The sequence below is a fragment of the Aspergillus steynii genome, assembly GCF_002849105.1.
Source record: "Aspergillus steynii IBT 23096 chromosome Unknown P170scaffold_1, whole genome shotgun sequence".
Lineage (NCBI taxonomy): Eukaryota > Fungi > Ascomycota > Eurotiomycetes > Eurotiales > Aspergillaceae > Aspergillus > Aspergillus steynii.
Window position 1 is genome coordinate 6,904 of NW_020194398.1, and position 24,209 is coordinate 31,112.

The following is a 24,209-nucleotide window of genomic DNA, read 5'->3' on the forward strand; positions in this document are numbered from 1 at the left end:
GTGAATCCGCGGAAATTGCTGATAGTAAACCGCAGATGCTAGTATCTAATCTCCTTGCTCCCGTGCCAGGTAATATACCCGACCACCGTGGTATTATAATAGATCTTTAGTCTGTATGTCCGCCAGTCTAGTAGCATCTGCATCGGCCCGGCCGTGCCCTGTATTATAAATATCAGTATTATCTACTTGACTTGCTCCTGGAATAATTTGCCTGTATAGTAGATCCGGGAAGCCATTAATAGCTGGGGCTCCTGGCTACTGGCCCGCATGGATGATATAGGGGGTGATAAGAGGGGTGGTAATATTCTAATACTCGGCCTGTGGACAGTCTCCTCGTCCGCACTGTCGTATCTCTTGTCCGGCGCCAGATCCTTAAGCGTGTCATCCGCGCTGGCTAGTGTCTACTATGTGTAGCTGGCCCGCCGCAGCCAGGTCTGGATGATTGTTTTGGGATCCGGATCTAGCCACAGCGCCTTCTGCACTACTATAAACCGCGCTATCTTGATCACCCGCGATAAGATCGGGGGGTAGCTCTCGGTATCCCGCCACCGGTCGTGGCTCCAGCCCTGTACTGTTATGGCACACATGAGCACACTCTCGTACTTATATCCCCGCTGCTTCTGGTTTAGTAGCTTAATATAGAACTTTAGATACCGCTGCTCCAGCGGGCTTATTATCCACTTGACTATTAGATTGGTCTTAACGCCTTCGTCCTATGACTCGGGCTCGGATTTGGGCTTGGGCTGCGTGGCTAATGCCCACAGCTGTTACTATCGCTTGTGCTGCCGGGGAGTCATCCTATATAGGGGACTGGTCCACTCGTGGGGGGCCTGCGTGCGGGTAATGAACGCGAGGATCCGCTGCCACGGCTGGACATGTTTGGTAATGCTGTCGGTATCCATGTATGCCTGCAGCGGCTGGTACGGGGGCGCGGTTCCGGCGTTGGACTGAACCGCGGTAAATTGAATTAAGGAGTTATTATACTGGACTGTTTGCTGGCACTTGCGCACGAGCTGTTCTATTGTTGTTTATAATTAATGCACCCCCTGCTCAACCGGATTATCAGGCGCCGTAATGTTCTCCTCGGTCTCGGGCGTGGTGATACTGCGTGTTAAATTGTAAGAGGCGATATTTTCCAGATATGTGGTCTACCCGGTTATCCGGAGCCACAGGTTTATATTAATAATCTCGCACGCCTGGATGGTCTCCTGCGCCTTACAGGTAGCCTGGATCTTAGTCCACGCGGTCTTGACTTCTTGTAGCGCCTGCTCGATCGCGTCGGGATTACTGGGGGGGAGATCCTTGTCGCGGATAATAGGAATGTTCTAGAAGCCGTGCCAGGTAGGAAATATGCGCTGGTACGAAACTAAGATGTATGCTTGTGCGAGCTGGGAATCAGCTTGTTCCTGCTTGGTCTGGGAAATCCGGCCATATCCGGGATACTGGGACTATTGATGTGCCTTGCGCCAGTGTTCGCGCATGGTTTTAATATTTCGGGTCATGTACTGGCACTGGGGGCCCTGTTGGCATAACAGTTTATTAGTATAGATTGGTAATCTAGTAATGGGCTGCTCTAGCTGCTGCGGTTAATTGATTGCAGTGGGCTCATGGACGAGGTTGGACTACTGTGTGACTGTTTTGCTGATCTGGACGGTATCCTGGTGTGTTACTGATAGATGGGCTCTATTTTTTAAATGATATTGAACTTCCTTGGGCCATACTTTATGCCGGCATATTTTGCAGATGATCACTGGTAATGTTTCTATCTGTGTAAAAATTTGATGTTCTATGATAGCTGGGTTAACTGGCGTAGACGAAGAATAATAAGCTTAATATAAAATAAGGATTGAAAATAAGTCGGTTCTTGCAACGGGGTGTCTGGGGGGACGGACATATATATATAGATTTACGGGTAGGTTGTTGTCCCGATCGGCACCCCAACAAAATAACCTCTTACCGAAAACCGGCTCCTATAAACGTGATTCACGATGGACCAGCCTTAATTTTTGAATAGTTATAAATAAGTACTTGATCAATATCATATCTGATTTTGGAAGGAATCGGAGTATGGAAACTAAATGAAAACCATGTGACAAATTAAAGGAAAACCATGTTGTATTGCCGATCGAGCAGCCAATCACAGGCCGCCTTGCTCGGCACCCTAAATGCAAATCACATATCTTTCCCCAGGGCCTGTGGGTTAGGCTTCTTCCTGTCCAGTGATGTTGGAGCGGGGGAAATTTGTTTCTTCCATAAAGAAGAAGCAGAACAGGAGGGCGAAGCCACAGAAGATGGCACACCAGTACTGGTCGGTAGGTGAGCAATCTATGAAAAGCGAACGCAGTACAGAGGATTTCTCACAAAGGTCCACTCCAGGCTCTGGCCATCATTAATGAATCCCATCATGAGAGGCGCCAAATTATTGCTATAGGCCAGGGCCATGGCATAAATGGCCATATAGAGACCTCGCTCATGGGTGAAAAACTATCTCTTGCTTAAAAGGCTGCCATATGAGCTTTCGTAGGCCAGGGGAGCGTACAACATCCGATACGGAGATTTCAGCGAGAGATTCCATTGGGGCACCGAAAAGGCCTTGCAAGAGCTTTGCTGCAATCCATTCGCCGTTCTTCGTGATGAATGGCTGCCAAACCATTATCGCCTATAGGGCATTAGTCTAGATCAACACAGGGAAGCCACGAATATAAGAAGACATACTATCGTGCCCAGGAGAGAGATTAGGTAGGCGGGTCTCTTGCCGTACTGTAATGCTAGGGCTTGGAAGAGGACACAACCCCAACCATAGGTGAGAAACTTGGCGTTCGGTCAGTCTCAGCCAGGGGTTCCAGAACCAATGCTTGCGTACCATATAGCCGGTGCCCGCATTCAGGTTGTTGACACTTAGCCCGCTTTTCTTCGAAAGTGTCGCCAACGTTGAGTAAAGCATGGATGCGCAGATACCCACCACCAGCACATATCTCCAAGCACTGTCAGTGAAGGGTGACGAGGAGGAACAACCGACATACAGTGCCATGCAGAAGGCGGACAGGTGCTTGCGACGGGGAGACCAGTTTAGGGGGTCATCAGGATGGTTAGATGGGGCAGGGACAAGGACGACATCTGTGTGGTCGGCAGCATGCCTGACATTCATATGTCCCTGTAGGTCTAGAAGATGGACGGTACCGGGAATGAAGTAAAGCTCTGCTTCAGCAGAGAGATCCGCTGCTGCAGTCATGTTGTGTTGGATGAGAGACCTGGATAAAGTGGCTCTCGAACGAAGTGCCGGGGACAACGGGCAGGTTTATATATTGTTTCCCCCTCACATGCCCTGGTATAGAGTTTCGTGCTACGACTACGCCACATAACGATCTATAGGAACGACGGGGATGGGCAGTTAGGGTCTTTGTAGTCTCCACAGGGAAGATGAATCTGGGGTACAGAGTCTGGGGTATGGGGTCCGGGGTCTACATTAGATGCATAGGTGGAAGTTGTGAGGGTGGGTCGATTTCGTCATCTCAGGCTTTTACTATCTGTACCACCGCTCATCCTCATCCTTCCTGTTGAGGCAATGACAGTTGGCTCCTTTGTGTCACGTACGGCTTCATGCCGAACCCGCGAAGCATTTTACTTGTTATAGCAACTGGCCTCAACCTTTCCAAGGCCAGCCTTATAAAGACCGGCTAAAAGGATCGGCTCCAGCATAAGCCGCTGTCAACGTCGAGGCCTTAGCTTTGGAAATGCCGTCGAATCTTCCCCATTCGGGCAACCGAGATAATCGATCGAGGAGATCCCCGCGAATGCATCCTTGCTGCCAAGATGCGGGGGTGGCGGGAGGTTGCTCGGACTGACCCGATTCTGGGCCCGACGAGGGGGTCCGGATCTACACCCCAGCAGCCCTTCGTCCGAAGCCACTCATGGTTTACCCGATCTAGCAGGAGAACGCCAACGGGTAAGCCGGAGATGCACACCATTCCTTCAGTCCTACCGAATATACCAACGCCAGCCTCAGTCTGGAAACCGGTATAAATATGGCGAAGGAATTCGCTCGGTGTGTGATCACAGCCAGACTACCACGGTCTATAGCAACGAAGAACAAGTAACTCGAGCAACATGACTAAAGGCCGCGCTTCGCTCAGCGCAACCGTCGATGAAATCATTGGATATGTCCAGCCTTGGATCATCTCCCCAGGGGACACGGCGGAGGTGAAGGTCAGTTCTCGGCTCTTCGCTATCGTCAATATCCTGTCTTCTATTCGTTTGATTCTGACAATAGCACAGATTTCCTCTACACGCCCCTCCCTCCAATATCGCCTTGTCCGTCTCCTGCAGGGGCTGAAAGTCCACAATGCACCCCCAGTGAAGAAAGAAGTAATTGAAGAGGGTCCGAAAGGACAGTGTAGCGGCCGGTTCCAAACGGCATTTCCAGGCTCCTTTGGCGAAGTGGCTAGATGGCCCCAGGAAATGCGTCTACATCCCCTCGAGGGGATTCATGTCAGTCTTTTCTTCGAGCCGTGGAAGCTTGACCACGAGTACATCCAAACACTGGTCTCCAACCTCGACGTGAAGAGCGCAACGGGTTTCAGCCTTTCCATTGATATAGAGCAGAAACTGCTCATCCTGATTGGGACCGGCACCCGGGTTGAGTCGCTCACTGTTCCCTTCTCGCCGCGCTGCCAGCGATGGTGCTCCTTGGATCTCCAGATCGACCGCCAACGGGTTGATCTGACAATAAAGCATCTACCATACCACCTAGAACCTGCTCCAGACCCCGCCGAGCTCCGGGCCACTCTGTCCGAAGCGGCCAATCTCAACTCTCCCAGGACCCTCCTGTTCGCCGCTGAGCATGACGAGATCACTCCGTCCGGCGCCGTTCACCCAAAACACTTCTTCAATGGCCGATTGGATTCGCCGTGCCTGCGGTCTTTAGGCTCTCGCCCACGAGACCTGGCAATCTATGACTTCTCGATTGGTATCTCCACCGATGAGATTATTGACACGTCGGGGTCCGGGTTGAATGGTCGCCTTGTCCATGCTCCGACGCGAGCCGTTCGCGGTCATGATTACGATCACAATCTGATCGGAAAGAGCTGGGAAGCAGCGACATATGGATATGGTGCAATCCATTTCCACGAGGACGACTTGGATGATGCAGACTGGGAGACGGACTTCTCCTTTGCCGTCCCATCGGGTCTTCGTTCGGGCGCGTACGCTATCGAGGTTGAAGACACCGAGGGCTCTGTCAGTGACTCGATTGTCTTTTTCGTGCGTCCAAGTGCTCTGCGTTCTCATGCAAGAACGGCATTTGTCTTTTCCACTTTTACATACTTGGCCTATGCCAACGAACATATGTACGACGACAGCAAGCCCACGCATATTTCTTTCCCAGAAGGGGTGCAGCTACTCAAGTCGGTGAACTATGAGCGCATGGTTCGCCGAAGTGATCTGGGCTTGTCTATCTACGATATTCACAGCGACGGATCGGGCAACGTGTTCAGCACCTCGAAGCGCCCTATTCTTAATCTGCGCCCCGATTATGTTCACTGGGGATTTGAACGCCCGCGGGAGTTCTCAGCGGACTTGCTCATGGTGGGCTTCCTGGAGGAGAAGCTAGGCGATGGCTACGATATTCTGACGGATCATGATCTTGACCTCTACGGACCTTCTGTCTTAGCGAGCTACGATGTAGTTATTTCAGGCTCACATCCAGAATATCCCTCACTCCGTTCGTTGGACGCGTATGAGGGCTTCGCCAAGCTAGGCGGATCCATAATGTATCTTGGTGGAAATGGCTTCTACGTAAGTTTCTGTCATCTTCCCTTTTGATGAACACTATCTCACATGCAGCAAATGGCCCCAGTGGCGCTCTTTGATCGATCGCAAGCGACCATGGCGCATGGAGGTGCGCCGCGCCGATGTAGGCGCCCGTACGCATGAGCTCCCATACGGAGACCGCTGGCATGCCCTGGAGTGCGTCCAGGGAGGTCTTTGGCGATCCATTGGCCGCTCGCCCAACGAGCTGTTTGGCATTGGCAGTTGCGCCTCGGGTAAAGGCCCCGGTCGACCGTTCCACCCTTCCACCACCTCCACGACCAACCCACAGTTCAGCTGGATCTGGGAAGGGATTGACACAAAGGCTATGCTAGGCAAGGCTGGACTCGCTGGAGGGGCTAGTGGCGACGAGCTGGACCGCGTTGATTATGGGATTGGCTCGCCGTTGAATACCGTTCTTGTCGCGCGCAGTGAACGCCACGATGACCACTTTATGCTGTTCAATGAGGAACTGATTTTCCCCATGATTGGCACCCTCGGCTCTACCTCCGAGATGGTGCGCAGTGATATTGTCTATTATGACACCAACCGCAACGGGGCTGTCTTCAGTGTGGGCAGCATCAATTGGAACAATTCCTTGGCCTGGAACAACTATTCGAATGACATTGCACAGATGACGAAGAACGTTCTCAGGAAAGTCCTATCTAGGGCGGAAGAGGCACGCACGCGTAAGTGAGATCAGATCTATATAGGTCGTACATAGTCCAAGATCAAGAATGATCCGTCTGTCCTTTCTTACAAGTACAGCAACTAATTGCCGTGGCTCACAGCTAACTCAACGTAATCCAGTATACGGAGTACCAATCTGTCAGCGTATCAAAGCTTTATTGTACTTTCTCCAGCAATAGTCATGAACTGCTTTCCAAGTTCTTTTGGTGTTGCATTCTATTTATCTGTGTCCAAATAAACCTCTCCTGTTATAGTCCGAGCGTATTGAATAGAAACGTGACAATCTAACGTATATAATGAAATGTCGATTTGGCGATCTGATATTTAATTCTACTCAGTTGACGATTTCTATAAAAGGTGGTCGAAAGGCAAATCAGAGCCTGTAGGGGTAATGATATAAAGCATATTCCCGAACCATTTCACAGCCTTGTGGAGGTCCAAACTCCGCTGTCCGAGACCGCCTCCACCACAAAAGTTCTGGAGAGCCGAGAGCTCGCCCACCCCTCTTACTCGGTTGAAAAGAAAGCCCTTTCTTCAGGTCTTCGCGATTGAAGTTTCTGGTGTGCACAAATCTCCATCAACCCATCGAGAAGCTTGTCTCACGCGATGGACGACCTGTGTCCCAAATAGGCTGCAAATTCACTATCCCATCGACCTCCTGCTCCTCATCCTCTTCCTCTTGCGTTTGGTCATTCATGCCGCGTGACGCATGCTTTGGGTTCTGCATATGCTTTCCATTCAGGTTTGAAAGGCTGAGGCTGTCTAGCCGCGGCATTGATTGGCATAGGTGATAAAATATCGGCATCCATGAGCCAATGGTCAAAGTACACTCACGCAATGTGAACGAACGAAGGTCGGGGTGCTTCTGCAGAAAGAGTAGAATCGGCTCTCCCTTTGCCTGAAATCCACAAAGTGCGCATTTTTCAAGTGCCGGGAACCGGGTTTCACAGGCGATACTTTCCACAAGCCTGTCGTAGCTTCTCAGAAGCTCACCGGTGGTAGTACGACGGAAAGATAGATCCAACTCTCGAAGAGCTGGTGCAGACCTGAGTAGGGATGTGATTCCTGTTGTTCCATCAGCTAGCACGGCACAAGGATCATCGCATGAGAATAATCCAAGCGATGAGCCAAACGCGAAACGAGACGCTTTTTCGTATTCACTTAGATTATCGCCGTCTAGTTCAGAAGTTTCAGGGACCTTCTGTACCTCACCAGAAATACTGAGCTGCAGTGATTCCAGGCGCATGCCCAGTATGTCTAGCTCCCTCTGGCTGAGACCTGATGCATAGGTGGTGATATGACCAGATGGGATGCAACATCTGGGAGTAGGGCGATATGCATTGAGTTTCTTCACTGAGGTCCCGCTCTGCACCATAGTAGTCACTACCAAGGAGAATACATGCGATGCTCGCATCCAGAGCAGATGCCACTGCTCTTTCCCAGCGGATTCTCTCTGCGTACGTCCGGTAATGACGGCAGCATCCAAATAGATTGAATTCAACTTGCTAAAACCTTTCAAACCAATTTGAATAAGTCCGATGACCTCGCTCGACGACTCACTGGCTCGTTCCTTTTGTTGTTCCTTTAACCAGATCAGATCGGATTTGGCGCTTGAGAGTTATTCGGTAGTGTATTCAATGGCTTTCCGTACCACGTTACTTCCAGACTCCACGATCTTCTCCAATTCGGAAGAGTCCAGGGACGTTGCAATGAAGGTCAGAGAATGAATAACCTTGCTGAGGGCGGGATTGCAAGCCAGGGCACGAAGAGAACGCAGGTTGGACGATGATACATCGAAGACGGGTTGTTGAATGCACCGTAAAAAGTGGGGACCGATGCAACTTTGCGCGAGCTGTCGGCTTGTCAGACGAAGGGCCTTGACACTGTCAAGATCGAGATATGTGAGTATGATCTCGAATACCTCTGGAGGCAGTGTGATCCAGGCCATGATGAATGCTGAATTTCGTTTTGTGTCGAACAGTCTCAGGAGCAAGATGAAGTGAAGTGTTGGTGATGAAATCCAGAGATCTTTTTTTCATTTCTGTTTTTAGCTTTTTTGAGTTTAACCACCCAGAATCGGCTTAGTCCACATTACCTGGTAGGTCTATAGGGCATCATCAAATACGTTAGGATTCAATGTTACAGATAATATGACTGATGTTTCTCTCTGAACATCAATATAACTCTGAGCCTAAAATGGAATATTGTAGATGACATCCATACGACCAGATTAGATTTCGGAAACCGATGCCCTGAGCTGGATACTATACCTGAGTACGAACAATCCATTCTCCCTGCACCTGGTATGGTTTCAGTTTTCGCACCAGCCAACCGTAGAGATCTTCCCCTTCCTCTTGGTCTAGTGTGGCTTCGTGGTGATCGATGGCTGGCCGGGCCCACACAAGATCTGCCTCTTCCGGGGCCACAGACCGAGTGTGATTTCCAAATTTCCAGCCGCAGAAAGTGGCGATGGCGAGAAAAGCCATGGTGTAGTGGCTGAAAAAGGACCCGGTGTCCCATCTACCCTTCAGGAAGATTTCGTATCCATAGAAAACCTCTATACATACCAACCAAGCTAGGGCAATCCAGGTGCCCCAGGGCTGAAACCACCCACAGTACGGTAGCTCCGAGCGGTTGTACCCCTGTCGGCTCAGCGCTCGATAGAAGAAGAGATAGTTGACGCAGAGTGTGATGTAGGTTACCAGAGTACCCCCCGTGATAAGGTTCGTCAGCCTGGGAGGATTAGCCACGTTCAACATCCTGGCACCGAAATGGCTCACCAGCTCAAGATGACGGTAGACCCGCTGCCAAGCTGCAAATACGCCAGACAGGCAAAGGCGAGCGCAACCCCGAGGCCGTAGATCGGTACCCCGTTTTTCGTGCATTTGCGCAAAAATTGTGGCGCGTGGCCGTTTTCCGCCAGGCCGAGCAGGCTGCGCGACGTGGTATAGACATACGCGTCGCCGGCCGAGTAGATGGTAGTGACAAGAAGAGCATTGACAACATGTGGCAGTCCTTCGATCTTCATATTCTTCATGGCAATAACGAAGGGCGAAGACGCTCCCGTGCCTGTCTCGCCGGAGATCAACGAGTATAAAAGCGTCGGGTCATTTGCTGGGCATATAATCCCCGCACAAAGGGCGCCTCCGATGAAAAAGACCGCGAAGCGCCAGTAGACAGATTTGAAGGCTGCTCGCAACGTCTTCCGCGGTTGTTTCGTTTCACCCGCCACTGCTGCTAGATATTCGGGACCGGCGATGGTAAAGGCAGCTTGCCAGATGGCAACAAGAACCCCTTGGAACCGGCCGAGACTACCTGTAGAGATATGCTCCACAAAAGGCGCCTACGAGTCTCGGAAGGAGGCAAATTAGTCAGAAAGTCTCTGCTAGGAGATCTAGGGGCACAGAAAAGCCATACCGGCTTGTTCCAGTTGCGAAAGCCATAAGCATCGCGCTGAGGATTACCCCCTACCATCGTGACGAAGGTGAAGAGATAGAGGATCAGAATCAGCAGAACCTTACCGCTGGACAGCCAGAATTCGGCTTCTCCAAAGTATTTTACCGCGAAGGCGTTAGTTATTCTGTAGTATGATTGGAATTCACCATTTAGTTTTGGCCTTCTCGCTACCACAGTGGGGTGACAATTGCTCACATACAGGTATAAAAAGATGGTCACCGAGATCACTGCAGCGGAAGGAATGTCGTCGCGCCAATAGGTCAGAACCATATTAAGCGCGGTAATCTCGAAGGGGATCAATAGGCCCTCGAAGATGCAGAAATTCCATCCTATCATAAATCCCCAAGCCTGATCGACCCAGGCACTGGCGTGCTGGATAAAAGCCGCGCTCACGGGCATGAAGATGGTCATCTCGGCCAACGCGTTATTGACCTGAGCCATGATGATTGCATGCAGAACAAATCCAATGAGCAAGCTGCCGGCGCCATGCATCACCCCGTTACCAATCGTGATAAAAAGCGCGGTTCCGATGGACCCCCCGATGGCAACCATCTGCACCTGTCGGGAACTAAGATGGCGCTGCAAGGACTCGCCGTTGGCGCAGTTGCTTGGACATTTACCGAGATCCAGAAATGAGTCGGGCTTTTCGTCAGAGTCAGTCTCGGTTATGATAATTGGAGGTTTCATATTGATACACGCAGACTGGCGGATATAATGTGCGTATTGGATAAATCAATATCGAGTTTGATAGCTCTATTCGAGACGAAAAGTTGTATATTGGAAGCAATCGCACCACACTCTCGGTCCTTCAGTTAATAAGGCAGAAAATGCAGTATTCTGTAGCAGGAAACGTAAAGAGAGTCACCCGTAAGTTGTAAAACTGGAGGTCTCTGAGTTCCAGCACATAGGAAAACCAATGGCAATGTGCCAGTTCTGTCGTCAGTTCTATATTCCCCGATGAATAGAATCAATAAAGTGGATTAGTTACGTCCTCATAAGCTGCTAGGAGGATCGGTCTATATATATTTTACACCGAAATAAAGAGCGAGAGATGATTATGTTCGGTCCACTACTCGGGCCCAGTTCTGCCCTGAATGCAATCCTGGATGTAGGGGCAGAGTGCTACTATCTTGGTCAAGGGGATGGGACGCCTGGGTTCAAGAATGTGGATACCTGGGGGCTAGTCCGGTGATTATTTCGGCGGCCTTCCTATCCGCGGGATATTCATGATACCGGGGATTCCGCGGGTACTGAGAGGCTAGACCTCTGTACCAGAGCATCCCATGAATAGCCCCTCGCTGGAAGAGCGTCCCAATACCGTGAAAGAGGCTACAGGCTTTAATGCAGCTTTCAACATCAAACAAATGTCTCTTATCTCTACCTGCGGTAGGGCAGTGCTCTGGTGGCTTGGATCTGTCCGGGGAGCCCGACAGCCGAGGCTATGCCACTATATGCTTGCTTTGAAGGTCACCTTGGGCATTGCGACAGATGCCCTTACATGATTCTCTTGTCGTGGTAGCCAGTAGTCTTTGGCTAGACCTGGCGATTGGGTCCAGCGAAAAGGTCGAGACCTCTTCTACATTAAAGGGCACGGAAGCAAGGGGCCAATTCCAGTCGGCCCTTTTTGGGAGTCCAACGGTAACAACCCTCTCATCTTTTAGTACTGTTCCAGAAGAGTCTTACATGTCTTGGTCAAAGCAATCTCCACGGCATTAAAATGCAGATCGTGGCTTGCATATATGATATTGTCGCTGCAGTACCGGGGGGTTGTCTAGATCTTTCTAGCCATATCCGGCGACAGTGTCTTGTGATTGTCTGCGGTCTAGGGAGCTTGGGAATCAAGGGATAGTTTGCAGGTGATTTTATCATGAAGATACGACCATTCTCCTTTTCTTGTTCGCTTCCCATTCACAGTGGGAGTTGCATCTGGGATTCGATCATTCAACTCAAACAAATCAACCGCCACAGGTCCATCGGCTCGGCTCAGTCCACAAGGGAGTTTCGGCAACGCCTTCTAAGCGCTGCTGTTCCTTGAAAATCCAGTTCCTAGAGCCTTGAACTGGAGTCACATGGGCTCTCCCGGGTTCTCTTTATGGTTTGTCGTGGTGTAAGCCATCAGACTCGCGCCGAGATATATGTTTGACGGCCCGAAAGACTTCTCCAGGATAATTTTGTCATTCAATACTTCTGCTCAGAACCTCCCGCAATATTTGGTTGTTGGTTCGAATTAAGCTCGAGCCAGTAAGCAGAAAGTTTTAATGACACGAAACTGGACTCATAGAGTATCATATTAAACCCACATAAGAACAGGCTATCAAGTCTCAGGGTTCGTGAAGTTCCGTGAGCATTGCCTCGATAAATTCCTTCTGTTCGGTCAACCAGTCCCTCATATCGGCGGTATCGAATTGGCGCTTGGCTACTTGACGCTGGCGTTCGAATTTCTGGCGAGCACGGACGCGCTCCTCCAAGATATCCAAGCGGTATTCCGTATACTGGCTATAGAGATCTGACAGGACACTAATACCCCGGACACCCGTTAGGATCGACTCGTCCTTGACAAATGGCGACTTGGGTCGGAATGCAGTGACCATGCTGATCCGTTCACGACCTCCCAGCGCTTTGAGCGCCTGATGCTCGATATATCTTCCCTGCATCACCACAGCGGTCCCCTGCAAGATTTCAGTGTGATACCATAAGGGGATGAGGACCGTCAGAAGGCTTACCATAGCTGGCCCACGTACTTTCATCACTTCCCCCGTCCCCGTTCGCAGCGCCGTCTCACCTCCCACCATGCCCTCACAGTTGGAGATCATGGTCACGCAAACGAAAGGAAAGCTGTCGTAGTGCCACGCCACGCTCGACAGATCGTCGTCCAGCGGCTCGTTCCGAGGCGGCGTCAATTGGTCGCCTCCGCCACCAACCGAAATGTTGATGTTGGCGATGTCGTGATCAAAAACCGGCACCAAATCGAGTCCGGCTACCTGGGAGATTTTGGCCAGCAGCTCCGGCGAGTTCCACGCATCGTACGTAAATGGGGCCCTCCTGCCACCAATTAGTACGAATCACAGAAGATCCCGAGGTGTACTTACACAGGACCCATTCCTCGGATCATGTTTTGGTTAAAGGTGGATGCAAATCGACAATGATCGAGAACGTCTGGGCTGAAGATCTCGGCTCTCATTTGCCGCACGGCTTCTTCGGTGAAGAGCGAGAATGGTTCGGACACGGCATGCGGCGAAATTCCCTGGCCCTCGAGCCCAATCTCCTTCATTGTGTAGATCCTGCTGGGGGATTGAAAGCTTAGATGCTTCTTGGCATCGAAAGGCTCTCGGTCGTCGATTTGAGAGCTGTCCACCAACCACTGGGGCAGAGCATCGGCAGGACGCGTCGCCGTCTTTGTTGCAGGACCAACCACTCTGGGTGGCCCAGTGGCTGGAGAGCTCAGTGCAATCGGGACCATAGTTCTCTGCAGTGAATGAGGTTGCTTCCACACCGCGACTCTTCGAAACTATACACGACACAAAGTTCTGTGAGAAGTGAGCGTGTGCGGAGCTGCTGATCTTTGGCACGCTTCAAGTCTGGATACCGTGACTGTTTATGTAGCTGGGCTTTCTTGCTATTCGAACTGTAGCCACCCCTGCGAATGTACAGATCAAGGCCTTGGATGTTTGAATCGGATCTGAGATTATCCTGAATTGGAATGGCTTGTCATTCTCCGAGCAGATAGACATAGAAACCATCTCCTTGCGGAATGGGAAGCCGATCCGTATCACAGTGTAACCCCAATCCTTGAGGTACCCGAGCGACACGCGATGCTATTTAAGTCGCTCGATATCGGGAACGCGTTCGACAGGCTACTGTGTCCTAATGTCTACATTGTCGTTGATTGGGCGATCGGGTGAGTCCCGAGGGCTCCACCGGAAACCGCATCGCTCGCCTATCGCGGTGGCTGGAAATAGACTCAGAGACAGCAGGAGGTCTGGCGTTGGCGCTGGTTGGGATCGCATGCACGCAACTCTCGGTCTAGAATATGCAGCAAACCGGCTGGTTCCCTCGGCTCCCGGATGGCGCATCCGATCCCAGTCAGCCCTAAGCAAGAAGATCCCGAGAGCTTCGGAATGACCGGTTGGCACAATTCCGCATGGTTTTGTAGCAGTGGCAGCAATCGGCCAGAAGTACTTATACCAGGCAATTGAATGCCAATTTCAGCTTGCCCTTGAAGCACATGTACTCTTTTAATCCTATGTTTACCTCCGTTGCGTCACTTCTCGGCACAGAATGACATCCTTCGCATCCAGTTTGAAAGATCCCAGCCTCTTCGTCGAGAAGGCTTTCGTTGATGGCGCGTGGACATCTTCCCAGTCAAATGCGATCTTCAGTGTATATAATCCTGCGTCTGAAGACTTCCTCGGCGCGTGCCCCGAGTCGAACGCACAAGATCTAAATGACGCCGTCCAAGCAGCCGCCCGAGCATTTCCGACCTGGCGATCCTTCTCCGGCAGACAGCGAGGCCGCATTTTGCGCCGTTGGGCAGATCTTTTGGTGGACAACAAAGAGGACATCGGCCGCATCATCACGGCGGAAAATGGCAAGGCCAAAGGGGACGCGGAGGGAGAGGTCGTCTTCGCAGCGAGCTTCTTCGAATGGTTCGCCGAAGAGGCACCACGCATCTACGGCGACGTCGTGCCGCATAGCAACCCAACCAGCCGCACGCAAGTGCTCAAGGAGCCGGTGGGCGTCTGCGGACTCATCACGCCGTGGAACTTTCCCATTGCTATGGGGGCGCGGAAGGTGGCCGCCGCACTGGCCGCCGGGTGTACGGTGGTGCTCAAGTCGGACGGACTGACCCCATTCGCATCCAATGCGATGGCCGTGCTGGCAGCGCGTGCCGGTGTTCCGAATGGAGTCCTCAATGTGGTGACGGCTATGGCCAACACGCCCTCCTTAGGCCAGCTGCTCTGCGAATCAGAAGTTGTCAAGAAGATCTCGTTCACGGGGTCGACCCGGGTGGGCCGTCTTCTCATGCAGCAGTCCAGTCAGTCCTTGAAGAAACTTAGTCTGGAGCTTGGAGGCAACGCACCGTTCATTGTCTTCGACGACGCTGATCTCGAGACGGCCGTGGCGAGCGCTCTGGTCAGCAAGTTCAAGGTGACCGGTCAAACCTGCGTCTGCGCCAACCGCATCTTCGTCCAACAGGGAATTTACGATCGCTTCAGCCAACGGCTAGTGCAGGAAGTTCAGAAATATGTCGTTGGGCACGGTCTGGACGATGCCTCGGTGACTCACGGTCCCTTGACCAACGGGGTGTCCAAAGTGGCCGAGCATATCCAAGACGCCGTGGACAAGAATGCTACTTTACTGCTGGGGGGCAGTCGCCTCCCTGCCTTGGGTGCCAATTTCCACGACCTCACCATCCTAGGCGACGTCGACGACTCGATGCAGGTGGCGAGGGAAGAAACCTTCGGCCCGCTGGCGGCTCTGTCCAGGTTCTCCACGGAGAATGAGGTGGTCCGGCGTGCTAATGACTGCGACGTGGGTTTGGCTTCGTATCTGATGACAAGTGACCTAGCAAAGGCACATCGCGTCTCTGAAAGGCTAGAGGCCGGCATGGTAGCGATCAATACTGGCGTAATTTCCGACGCTTCGGCACCGTAAGTAAGCCCTTGATAGCCATTGGACGGGTTCCTGGTATATACTAACTCACTACAATAGATTTGGCGGAGTGAAGCAGTCCGGTATGGGGCGCGAGGGCAGCAAATATGGGGTAGAGGAATATCTCAACGTGAAGATGATTGTCACCGGGGGAATCAACACGGTGCACCCTGCTCATCTGTAGGGGTGGACTTTTACGAGAGCCTTTTGATACATTTGGGAGTTGGAAATGCCGTGTTACTAGTCGATGCGATAGAGACCCTGCTGTTATGTCGTATGAGCAGCATGAGCTTATGAGATCTATGATGGAGGACTGGGGAATGTGCACTAATGATTGTATAATCTCAAGCAGCCAACTCATGTGGCAGTATGGGCAAATAAGACAGATTCAAATCATCATCACTGGGTTGCCCTCTCCCAGATGCCAGTCACATCCTCATCCGGGCTCGTATTATCCACGATCCCCAGCGCCGTGGTGGGCTTTCGATACCCCAGCAACTCCAACATCTTGGGGCTCATCTGGCATGCCTTGCTTCGCGGGACAGCCAAAAACTGGTTTTCCTCAGTCCTAAGAGTGCCACGAATGAAGAACAAGCCATGCATTGTTCGGACCGACCCCGGAATCGAGTTGTGTCCTCCGCCATGGTACGTCGACGCAAGAAAGATCAACGCGGATCCCGGCGACATTTCTAATCCAATTATGTTAGTTTTCGGTCAGCAGTCGACTGATAGTAGTTTGAGACACACCAGCAAAGCAGACCTGATCCTCACTCGCCTCCTTCTCGTCATCCCACTTATGGCTTCCCGGGATCACCATCGTAGCCCCATTTTGCCGACTTACTTGACATCCCGCGATGAGGCATCCAAACTGGCTGGCCTGTGTGAAGCTCCAGGGGCCATGGCGGCCATGTCGTACGCCGTGAACATTATCGTCGCGGTGCAGCAGCTGTCGCGGGGCCCCGTATCCGATGTTCATCGACACGCTCAGGCTAAGGAGCGGGTCAATGGCATTGGGTTCCATATGACCCTCGCGGTTAACCGTGAATTCCTCGCGCAAGATGCGCTGCCGTAGAGCTTCTAGCACAGGCAGCTCGCAAATCCGAGCGACCGTCGGCGACTTGCCCACCAGTCCTGGCACCAGGGTGGTTTGCGCCGGGATCGTCGTGAACGCATCGCCGCTGCTGCTTACCTCGCCCTCGGCTGGCTGACGGGCCAGCCTGCCGTTCCAAGGCTCTAGGTCCGCGTTGATAGCAGAGAGATCCTGCGGCGACACAAGATCTTGAAGGATCACCGCGCCATCGCGCTCCAGCTGAGCAAGGATGTACTCGATCGGAGTGGTTGCCGGAAGGGTTTTCAAGGTGCATCGTGGCACATAGTCCGGATCAATAGGAGCGGGGATAGGCAAAGGAAGGCGCGTCATGTTGTCTGGTGGGTGTTGACTTTGCATTGAGGTCTGGAGAGGAAATCCGCGAGACGGTCGATGAACAACTCATCGCTCGGATTCACCCGAGATCGGGAAAGCCATCCGATGCAAGGCAGATCCACTCGCCTCGGAAGCGACGTCCTCATGGGGCTTGATCCGGTGTCGTTCAGGCCTGCTTTGAAATCCGAGATAGGCTCAGCACAGGTCGGTTGGCGATTTATGACGACTGCGATCTATATCGCAGGGTTTCGGCATGCTTCGACGTCGGATATCATGTTCTTCGCGCCGTCTTTAAGCAACAAAAATCCAGGAATCTTTTCTCTATCTAACATTTTGCATACGGTACATTGCACATCTTCACCTTCTGGATTTCAACACCCCATTCACATACAATGCAGCCCAGCGAGCTCCAGGAAATTGCGCGGGCCTTGCGCTCTGCACGAGACAGCCAGACTCCCATCCAGGCACCTACCAAGACCTGGCCGGGTTTGGATGCCGACAGTGCCTTCGAGGTGCAGCGCATCGGCGCCGAGGAAGCTATCAAGAAAGGTGACCGTCTGGTGGGATATAAACTGGGGAACATCGCCAAGGTGATGCAGAGTGCCTTCGGACTAGATCACCCGGACTATGGCTTCCTTCTCGCCAGCACCACCATTTACGAGGGATCATCCCTGCCGCGCAATCAGTACATCAAACCCTTCGTGGAGCTCGAGCCAGCCTTCGTGCTGCGAGGGCCTCTATGTGGACCCAACGCCACCGTGGTGGACGTGATGAACGCAATCGACTACGCCATTCCTGCCGTCGAGATCATCGATTCGCGCGTGCAGAACTGGGCCATCGACCTGCCCGACACCCTGGCGGACAACGGGTCGACGGGCTCCATCATTCTCGGAGGTACGCCGCGCAAACTGACGGAGCTGACCCTGAGCGACACGCGCGGCACATTGTCCTTCAACGGCCGCCAGGTGATGACGGGCAATACGGCCAACGTGCTGGGAAATCCGCTGTCGGCCATGGCATGGCTGGTTAATCGGTTGGCGGCCTACGACATTGAATTTCAACCAGGGCAGGTAATCATGCCGGGGAGCTGTCTGGAGGCGGTACCCATGGAAGAGGCCGGACATTGGGTATGCACCTTTGAAGGCTGGGGGACAATCGAGTTCAATGTGGTTTGAGGGTAGCTTAGCTTCAGTTCCAAGTCCTAGGCATGAGCCCTGTTGCAGGAAAAAATCGTTTTTGTATCCATAAAAAGTTATGGGATGCGGTATGGAACGGCACATTTCAGCGATCGCTTCAACCAGTAACCAAGAAAATATGAGTCTCGAGTAACTTCCAAAATTTTGTCAAAGAATATAGCCCTCTCATTGCAATTCGGGCTCGGCTTCCGGCACCATATCGAAGGGATGAAGGTGGAATCAGATGGACAAGCACAGATGCCATGGTAACATGGTTTCACCCATCCTCTTTGCGAACTGCGGACAGGATCACTAGACGCTAGGGGTTGTCGACTTTTTACCTACTGCGTAAATCTGGCAGGAGTTGTTTAGGGCCGTAGTAAGTTCATCGAATTGGCCTATTCTTCAAATTAAGCAGTCTTGGGTTAAACGAGGGCCTGGGTGGATCAAGTCTCGGGGCAAAAAGGCAAGGAGGCATGCAGGGAGACCGACAATCAACGTATGATGTCAATATCCGGACTTTCGCGCTTGGCCCGGGTCCAGGACGCTGTGACTGACGGGGTTACCGATCTGGTTGACAATTGACAGGAACTCGTCGGACGAAATGCCGATGTTTTCCAGAAATTCCAAGTTACTGGCGATCGGCGGCAGTCCCGAGGGAGAACAATCGGGATCTCCAACCATCGACGGCGTCAAGGTGGCCGGGTCGGTCAGCGTCGCGTCTTCTCCCGTCTCGTGCGTGAAGAAGCCGATGTTTTGGTCGGGACTCGCCAGTGTCAGCGTCTGAAGGCCCCGCCGCTCAATGCGCGCCCCGAGCTCACGGAACAGGCCTTCTAGATGGGTCAGCTCTGTCTTCCGCGCCGTCGCCAGGCGATTCCCTCTGTAAATCATATCGTCTAGTATTGCGTGCGCCTCGGTGCTGTAGCTCTGTCCTTCCGCCGCATGAGGGAACAGCGTGGTCGCCATCAACAACAGGATCGCGGCCCCGTATGTAAACTCCAGTTGGAAGGGCAAGAAGACTTCTAGGCGGAGTGTCAGCTCGTAGGCGATCTGAACCCTGCGCCATCGATTGGCTTACCCAGAAGACTGTCCTCGTCCGCAAGGATTTGCAGCGTCTTCGCCGCCGACTTGATCCCCGTCGAGATCAGGGTCTTTGTCGGGGCCAGGAAGCTCTCCCAATCCTCCTCTTCATGCCCAAGCTTGTCCAGTCGTTCTTTCAGAACCGATAGAAGCAACGGTCGCGTGGCGAAGATTACACACTATAAAACCTCATCAGCGGGACAGCACTTTACACATAACACAGATAAGGTCACCAAGCTCGGAAATCGTACGACCAACACAACCGGCCTGTGGCTCCAAAGGAGGCCTCCGGAATCATACCTGGTGATACAGCAGCGTGATGTGACGCGTCCCTCTCGGCATGGTATCAACCGAGTTCTGAAACTTGAGGTGAATAATATTTTCGATCTCCTGGGCGTGCCCGGCCATCGTTTGCAGGATGGATCTCGTCTTTTCTAGGAACGTGCCCAAGGCGGTCTTTTCCGTTTTGTAGATCGCTTGAGGCCAACGAGTGAGCTCCCGAACTGGCCCCGGAAAACGAGAGACTTACAGGTGAGAATAACGGACAGCAGGTGGGACAACTTCACATGCAGGCTGAGGGTGGCATCCCGCTGGGAGCAGGCACTGGGCGGGTCGATGACCGTCGTGATGTCGTCGTCCTGCGTGGTCATGGGCAGCCCGACCGACGACGAGAAATGCCGGTCCATCACGTACAGCGTCCACCAAAGATGGCGGCAGCGCGCCACCGTCTCCACGCCCAGCTCGTCCTCCGGCAACTCCGTGTGCAGTCCGTCCATCTGAGCGATACGGATGGCTTGGCCCACCTGTCAGTGCAACGGTGGTCATTACTCAATGATTCCGAGAGATCGGCAGGGGTGGGGAATACTGACATAGACGTGCGCCGACTCCCGGTGGTCAATGCAGTATAAGTACAGGCTGGCCAGCGCCAGGACCTCGGTCGCCAGTAGACTATCCTTCCACAGCGACGCATGATCGGGCATCAGCGACATGGCTCGCACGAAGAACTTCGAGCCCGGTGGGTCCTGCGTGGCCCGCGATTGTAGAAACGCGTTGCCAAAGGCCAGCATCAGCAGGAACTGGACAAACCAGAGCCGACATTCCGCGGCCTTCTTGGCAGCGGCGCCAAAATAGAACTCGTGCACGTGGGCGAGAAAGGTTTCCTCTTCGAAGAAACGATAATTCTGGTGGAGATGGAATTTGACGGTGTTGAAGAGATACAACGCGTGGTCAATGGACGGCAGGCCGCTGATGTCTGGCGGATCGTCGAACGCGGCCGGCCGCCAGCGCAACGGATAGACATCGCAGTCCAGGGAGTTGGGAACCGTGTAGGGGGACGGCATGCACAGCTTCTCGGTCATCATCAGCGACAGTCGCGCGGTGAACGACCACACAGACGTGGGAGCCAGCCAGACTAACAGGGATCGAGGGCATCAGCGAATTTTGCTCCCGTCAGGCCGGTCGGGAGGGACTTACTCCAGTTCCGCTTGTTCTTGTATGTGTTCTTGATGGTCCTTGACGGCAAGGTGAACGGGCTGGTCCACACACTGCGGCCATGGTCAATGGTCTGATACGAAGGCAGCTCGTCAGCGCCGGGAGCCACGGGCGCCGCCTCGGTCTCCGGTCTAAACGCCGCGTCGGCGGTACGTTTGGTTCTCGGCGATGACTGCGGTCTCTCGCGCACCTGCCGCTGAAGCTCCTGAAGGTATCTAGAGAATGGGATCAGCGGTTGGCATCGTGCCCGCGGGAGGGGAGGCAGGGACGCACTTCTGGGCCACGGTTACTTTGTTGCCTCCTTCGACAAAGTGGCAACTAAGGGCGCGACGCTGGCAGTTGGCGCAGGGATCGTCGCCCGAGCATTTAATCTTGCTTTGGCGGCAGGCCACGCATCTACCGAGTCTCCATCAGGCTTTCACGTCCCACGTCCTTCGGTCGCGACAGCAAGGGAGGGGCTCACGCGTTGGTGGTGCGTCTTAACTTGCGAGGTTCGGACGGCACGTCGGCTGCCATGACCGACCGAGGGTTCTGGGTTCTGGACCTTGGAGGAGGAAGGAAGGATTGCTCTGAAGGTCTGAAGTTCTGGACTTGAGAGCTTCTGGACTTCTGAACTTCTGATATGCGGAGACCCGCCGTCACGGGACTTGCCCTAAACCCCGCAGAGGGTCCGCTTGCCGCATCGGGCGACGCCGCGTTTCTTTTCCCTTTCGAGTCTTTATCTTATCCTGTATCTTCTACATCTTCTGATATCTGTATCCTATCCAATATCTGTATCTTCACCTACATCTTCTACTATATACACTCGATGTCTTTATGTACAGCCCTCACACGCAGTCCCAGTCCTCCGGCTCTTCCGCCCCGGGGAAAAAGGAGCGGAGGAACTCGCCCGTGATGGGGTCAAACGGAAAGTCCGATGTCGACAGCGGCGACGACGACAATTCCGGCCCTTGAGGCTCGGGCCTCGCGGGGGCGTTGGATGGGGGTGCAGGGTCAGCTGGCAGATGCGACGAGGGCGCATGGCGGAACGGGGGTACATCACTGACGTCGTAATCCATGCCCTGGGAGATGCGTCGAAGACTACGGTCGCACAGCTCCCAGCCGCGACGAGACGCATGACTGTGAGCCGACATGCCGGAAAGCCACCGGACGGCTTTCTTGCAGTACTGCAGGATTGTCATGTCGGCTCCGGGCATGTGCACGCAGCGCCAGGAAAGCTCGAGAAGAAGAACCGCCGCCGACTGCATCATGTAGTGCAGAATACACCACCAGGGACAGGTCTGATAGAGCCAGCCGGCGTCAGGGACGTCGGGGAGGAGGTCCAGCATTCCGCGCGCCGAATCTACCGCCACGCGAGCCATCTCGCGACTGAAGGATTCCTCCTTCTGCGTGTCCCGGCGACAAAGACACGGACGGCTCAGCGTCAGTCGGGAACTGTAAAGGTGGAAGGCGAGAAAAAGCTCGCCCTGGTTCAGCGCGGGACGGGCGTCAACAGAGGGCGTTAAACTGTATTCATGAGGAAGATTGGCCTGCCACAGATCAATTCGAGATTTCTGGATTCGGATGCGGCGTTCGATATCGCGCCAGGAGATCAGACAGCAGTCCGGCGAGTAGACGTGATTGACGGTCCCCTGGTTGATCACCGCCAGATCCACGTAATACGTGAATCCTAGGGCTGCGCTGGGGGGCAGACTCTGGAACCACAGCCGTTTGTCCTCGTTCCCCTGCTCGCTCAATTGCCTTCCTCCCAGAGGATGCCGTTCGTGGAAGGCCAAGGAGGACTCGACGGATTGCAGATGAAACTCGTAGTCGGTCAAAAGACGGGCGGCTATCGGCGACGACAACTGCTCCTCTGGAAGCGGCAGAGGGAAGGGTGTTTTACTAATGCCATCGGGGATGCATGTCGTGCGGCCCGTCATGACGCCCAGCAGGTTCTCGAAGGCATACAGACACCACCAGACGCGATAGCGCGCTTCCTTCGACGCCGGCACGGTGGCTCCGCTGGCGTCCCTCAAGTTGAGTCCCAGGGAGACCGAGGACCGAATGGCCAGCGAGGTAATTCGCCAGGCTCTAGAACGCGAGCGTTACCGTGGGTTGACTGTCGAGACGGCAGTTGCGCGAAGTACCCACCTGTTGATTTGATCGCATGCGAGCAGATAGAAGGCCGTCAGCCCTTCGACCTGGACCTGCTGCAACTCCGGGTGGCTGAAGAGCGTGTCCCCGTTCATGCTGAGAATGCGCGCCCGGGTTAGATAGACCAGATGATCGTCCTTTTCCCCCCGCCAGGGCGCCTGGGTGAGGTGAGCATGTTTGGCGGCGATGGCAAAGATGAGGTTTAAGATGGCCAGCCACTTGTCGCCCGGCCGCACCGAATCCCCGAAGAACTTCTCGAACTGCGACCGGAACAAGGAACGGTTGATGATGGGGAAGGACGGGTGCACCGTGTCCAAATAGTCGTCAAACAGCCGGTCTGCAATCGGTCGCGGCGGCATCTGGTATACTTGCACGGGGCCCGGCACGGAGATATCCAGCGTGTCCAGATGATAATTCACGGCCGGCAGCGAGGTTTCCGACCGCGCCTCGTCTTCGGGGGGCTCGTTCGACGGCCGGGAGTACTCGCGGGATTCTCTCTGCACCGTCTGCAGCCAGGTGATCTCCGAGTTCTTGCCCACGTACCCCGTAGCACGCGCGCTGGGCGACCGGTTCAAGTCCTCTTCGACACAGTCATTAGCTTCGAGTGATCCGACGGACAAAGGTGAGCTGGGGATGTCTTCGTCGTTCCTCTCGGTCCCCGGAGCATTGGGCTGGGATAGAGGTGACTGGTTCCCATCGACCACGGCGTACTGGATAGTTCCGCATCGTTAGCAATGCGAGCATGCAAATGCCACCCCGTGGGCTCGGCGCGAACCTTTCTCAGCGTGCTCTCGATATCATCGGCAGCCCGACCGTCAACGTAGGCGCCAATTTCCCTGAGCAGGGTCTCGTAATTGTCAATCTGCTCGGACAGATGGCCTATTCGTCTGAGGGCCTCATGCATTGGTCAATGGTCGAATCTCGCCGCGACAAGGGGATGATAGCCATACGCGTTAGTCCGATCTCGCCACGACATCGGATAGTGACATGAGATGCGTATCTCCTTGCACTGGCGACAAACCGGCGTGTCGCCGCTGCATTTGGTCTTCCGTTGTCGACACGTTTCGCATGCCAAAGGCACGCGACGGGCCTGTCGAGCCCCGGCGCGTGATGCATTTCGCGGAATGGCAGCCTTGTGCGTGTCCATCTTGCTCGTCGCCATGCAGAAAGTCAAACTCGTGGCGGTAGTGTTGGCCGGAGGAACGGTGGGAACAGCGTGCGTGCGTCCAGATCTCGGGAAGTCAATCAGGCTGGTCTGAGGTCAAGCTGAGCTCATCCGTGGCGCTTGAGGCCCTGGAGAAACC

At 53.6% G+C, this 24,209-nt stretch overlaps 10 protein-coding genes across 10 annotated transcripts; 3 read left to right on the forward strand and 7 right to left on the reverse strand.

Moving 5' to 3' along the window:
- Positions 1 to 2,200: 2,200 nt before the first annotated feature.
- Positions 2,201 to 3,232, reverse strand: P170DRAFT_469075 (MFS general substrate transporter; the record flags this gene model as incomplete). Its single annotated transcript, XM_024852591.1, has 5 exons — positions 2,201 to 2,305; positions 2,362 to 2,484; positions 2,540 to 2,659; positions 2,716 to 2,811; positions 2,864 to 3,232. The coding sequence occupies 5 exons, from the start codon at positions 3,230 to 3,232 to the stop codon at positions 2,201 to 2,203; spliced, it is 813 nt and encodes a 270-aa protein (XP_024708889.1).
- A 758-nt stretch (positions 3,233 to 3,990) lies between these two features.
- P170DRAFT_504534 (N,N-dimethylformamidase beta subunit family domain-containing protein) lies at positions 3,991 to 6,502 on the forward strand (the record flags this gene model as incomplete). The annotated part of the gene is made up of 3 exons (XM_024854207.1): positions 3,991 to 4,206; positions 4,276 to 5,793; positions 5,855 to 6,502. The coding sequence occupies exons 1-3, from the start codon at positions 4,108 to 4,110 to the stop codon at positions 6,500 to 6,502; spliced, it is 2,265 nt and encodes a 754-aa protein (XP_024708890.1). The 5' UTR covers positions 3,991 to 4,107.
- A 570-nt stretch (positions 6,503 to 7,072) lies between these two features.
- On the reverse strand, positions 7,073 to 8,443 carry P170DRAFT_451648 (F-box protein; the record flags this gene model as incomplete). The annotated part of the gene is made up of 2 exons (XM_024851206.1): positions 7,073 to 8,077; positions 8,147 to 8,443. 2 exons carry the CDS (start codon positions 8,441 to 8,443, stop codon positions 7,073 to 7,075), a joined length of 1,302 nt encoding a protein of 433 aa, XP_024708891.1.
- Positions 8,444 to 8,557: 114 nt separating this feature from the next.
- Positions 8,558 to 10,638, reverse strand: P170DRAFT_441883 (AAT family amino acid transporter; the record flags this gene model as incomplete). Its single annotated transcript, XM_024850422.1, has 5 exons — positions 8,558 to 8,599; positions 8,820 to 9,228; positions 9,276 to 9,838; positions 9,913 to 10,075; positions 10,151 to 10,638. The coding sequence occupies 5 exons, from the start codon at positions 10,636 to 10,638 to the stop codon at positions 8,558 to 8,560; spliced, it is 1,665 nt and encodes a 554-aa protein (XP_024708892.1).
- Positions 10,639 to 12,272: 1,634 nt separating this feature from the next.
- P170DRAFT_451649 (uncharacterized protein) lies at positions 12,273 to 13,411 on the reverse strand (the record flags this gene model as incomplete). The annotated part of the gene is made up of 3 exons (XM_024851207.1): positions 12,273 to 12,620; positions 12,675 to 12,993; positions 13,041 to 13,411. 3 exons carry the CDS (start codon positions 13,409 to 13,411, stop codon positions 12,273 to 12,275), a joined length of 1,038 nt encoding a protein of 345 aa, XP_024708893.1.
- An 818-nt stretch (positions 13,412 to 14,229) lies between these two features.
- P170DRAFT_346977 (NAD-dependent succinate-semialdehyde dehydrogenase) lies at positions 14,230 to 15,787 on the forward strand (the record flags this gene model as incomplete). Its single annotated transcript, XM_024843600.1, has 2 exons — positions 14,230 to 15,602; positions 15,664 to 15,787. 2 exons carry the CDS (start codon positions 14,230 to 14,232, stop codon positions 15,785 to 15,787), a joined length of 1,497 nt encoding a protein of 498 aa, XP_024708894.1.
- A 215-nt stretch (positions 15,788 to 16,002) lies between these two features.
- P170DRAFT_469081 (phytanoyl-CoA dioxygenase family protein) lies at positions 16,003 to 17,023 on the reverse strand (the record flags this gene model as incomplete). The annotated part of the gene is made up of 2 exons (XM_024852592.1): positions 16,003 to 16,292; positions 16,351 to 17,023. The coding sequence occupies 2 exons, from the start codon at positions 17,021 to 17,023 to the stop codon at positions 16,003 to 16,005; spliced, it is 963 nt and encodes a 320-aa protein (XP_024708895.1).
- Positions 17,024 to 17,418: 395 nt separating this feature from the next.
- P170DRAFT_345738 (2-keto-4-pentenoate hydratase) lies at positions 17,419 to 18,201 on the forward strand (the record flags this gene model as incomplete). Its single annotated transcript, XM_024843528.1, has 1 exon — positions 17,419 to 18,201. One exon carries the CDS (start codon positions 17,419 to 17,421, stop codon positions 18,199 to 18,201), a length of 783 nt encoding a protein of 260 aa, XP_024708896.1.
- A 170-nt stretch (positions 18,202 to 18,371) lies between these two features.
- On the reverse strand, positions 18,372 to 21,338 carry P170DRAFT_371682 (Zn(II)2Cys6 transcription factor). Its single transcript, XM_024845178.1, has 8 exons — positions 21,236 to 21,338; positions 21,046 to 21,168; positions 20,755 to 20,987; positions 20,151 to 20,692; positions 19,811 to 20,084; positions 19,582 to 19,757; positions 19,280 to 19,460; positions 18,372 to 19,223 (listed from the first exon to the last, which is right to left on the reverse strand). Exons 1-8 carry the CDS (start codon positions 21,286 to 21,288, stop codon positions 18,709 to 18,711), a joined length of 2,097 nt encoding a protein of 698 aa, XP_024708897.1. The 5' UTR covers positions 21,289 to 21,338; the 3' UTR covers positions 18,372 to 18,708.
- A 211-nt stretch (positions 21,339 to 21,549) lies between these two features.
- P170DRAFT_371683 (uncharacterized protein) lies at positions 21,550 to 24,128 on the reverse strand. Its single transcript, XM_024845179.1, has 4 exons — positions 23,856 to 24,128; positions 23,681 to 23,792; positions 22,903 to 23,615; positions 21,550 to 22,842 (listed from the first exon to the last, which is right to left on the reverse strand). Exons 1-4 carry the CDS (start codon positions 24,065 to 24,067, stop codon positions 21,600 to 21,602), a joined length of 2,280 nt encoding a protein of 759 aa, XP_024708898.1. The 5' UTR covers positions 24,068 to 24,128; the 3' UTR covers positions 21,550 to 21,599.
- Between the last annotated feature and the right edge of the window lie 81 nt (positions 24,129 to 24,209).

Coding starts and splice junctions, on each gene's coding strand:
- P170DRAFT_371682 (XM_024845178.1), bottom strand. CDS start 21,288: ATGGCAGCCGACGTGCCGTCCGAACCTCGCAAGTTAAGACGCACCACC. Junction 20,988..21,045: donor AAAGTAACCGTGGCCCAGAA/GTGCGTCCCTGC, acceptor CCCATTCTCTAG/ATACCTTCAGGAGCTTCAGC. Junction 19,758..19,810: donor GCTGTCCGTTATTCTCACCT/GTAAGTCTCTCG, acceptor GTTGGCCTCAAG/CGATCTACAAAACGGAAAAG.
- P170DRAFT_371683 (XM_024845179.1), bottom strand. CDS start 24,067: ATGGCGACGAGCAAGATGGACACGCACAAGGCTGCCATTCCGCGAAAT. Junction 23,616..23,680: donor TCGAGAGCACGCTGAGAAAG/GTTCGCGCCGAG, acceptor GGAACTATCCAG/TACGCCGTGGTCGATGGGAA. Junction 22,843..22,902: donor GCATGCGATCAAATCAACAG/GTGGGTACTTCG, acceptor CTCGCGTTCTAG/AGCCTGGCGAATTACCTCGC.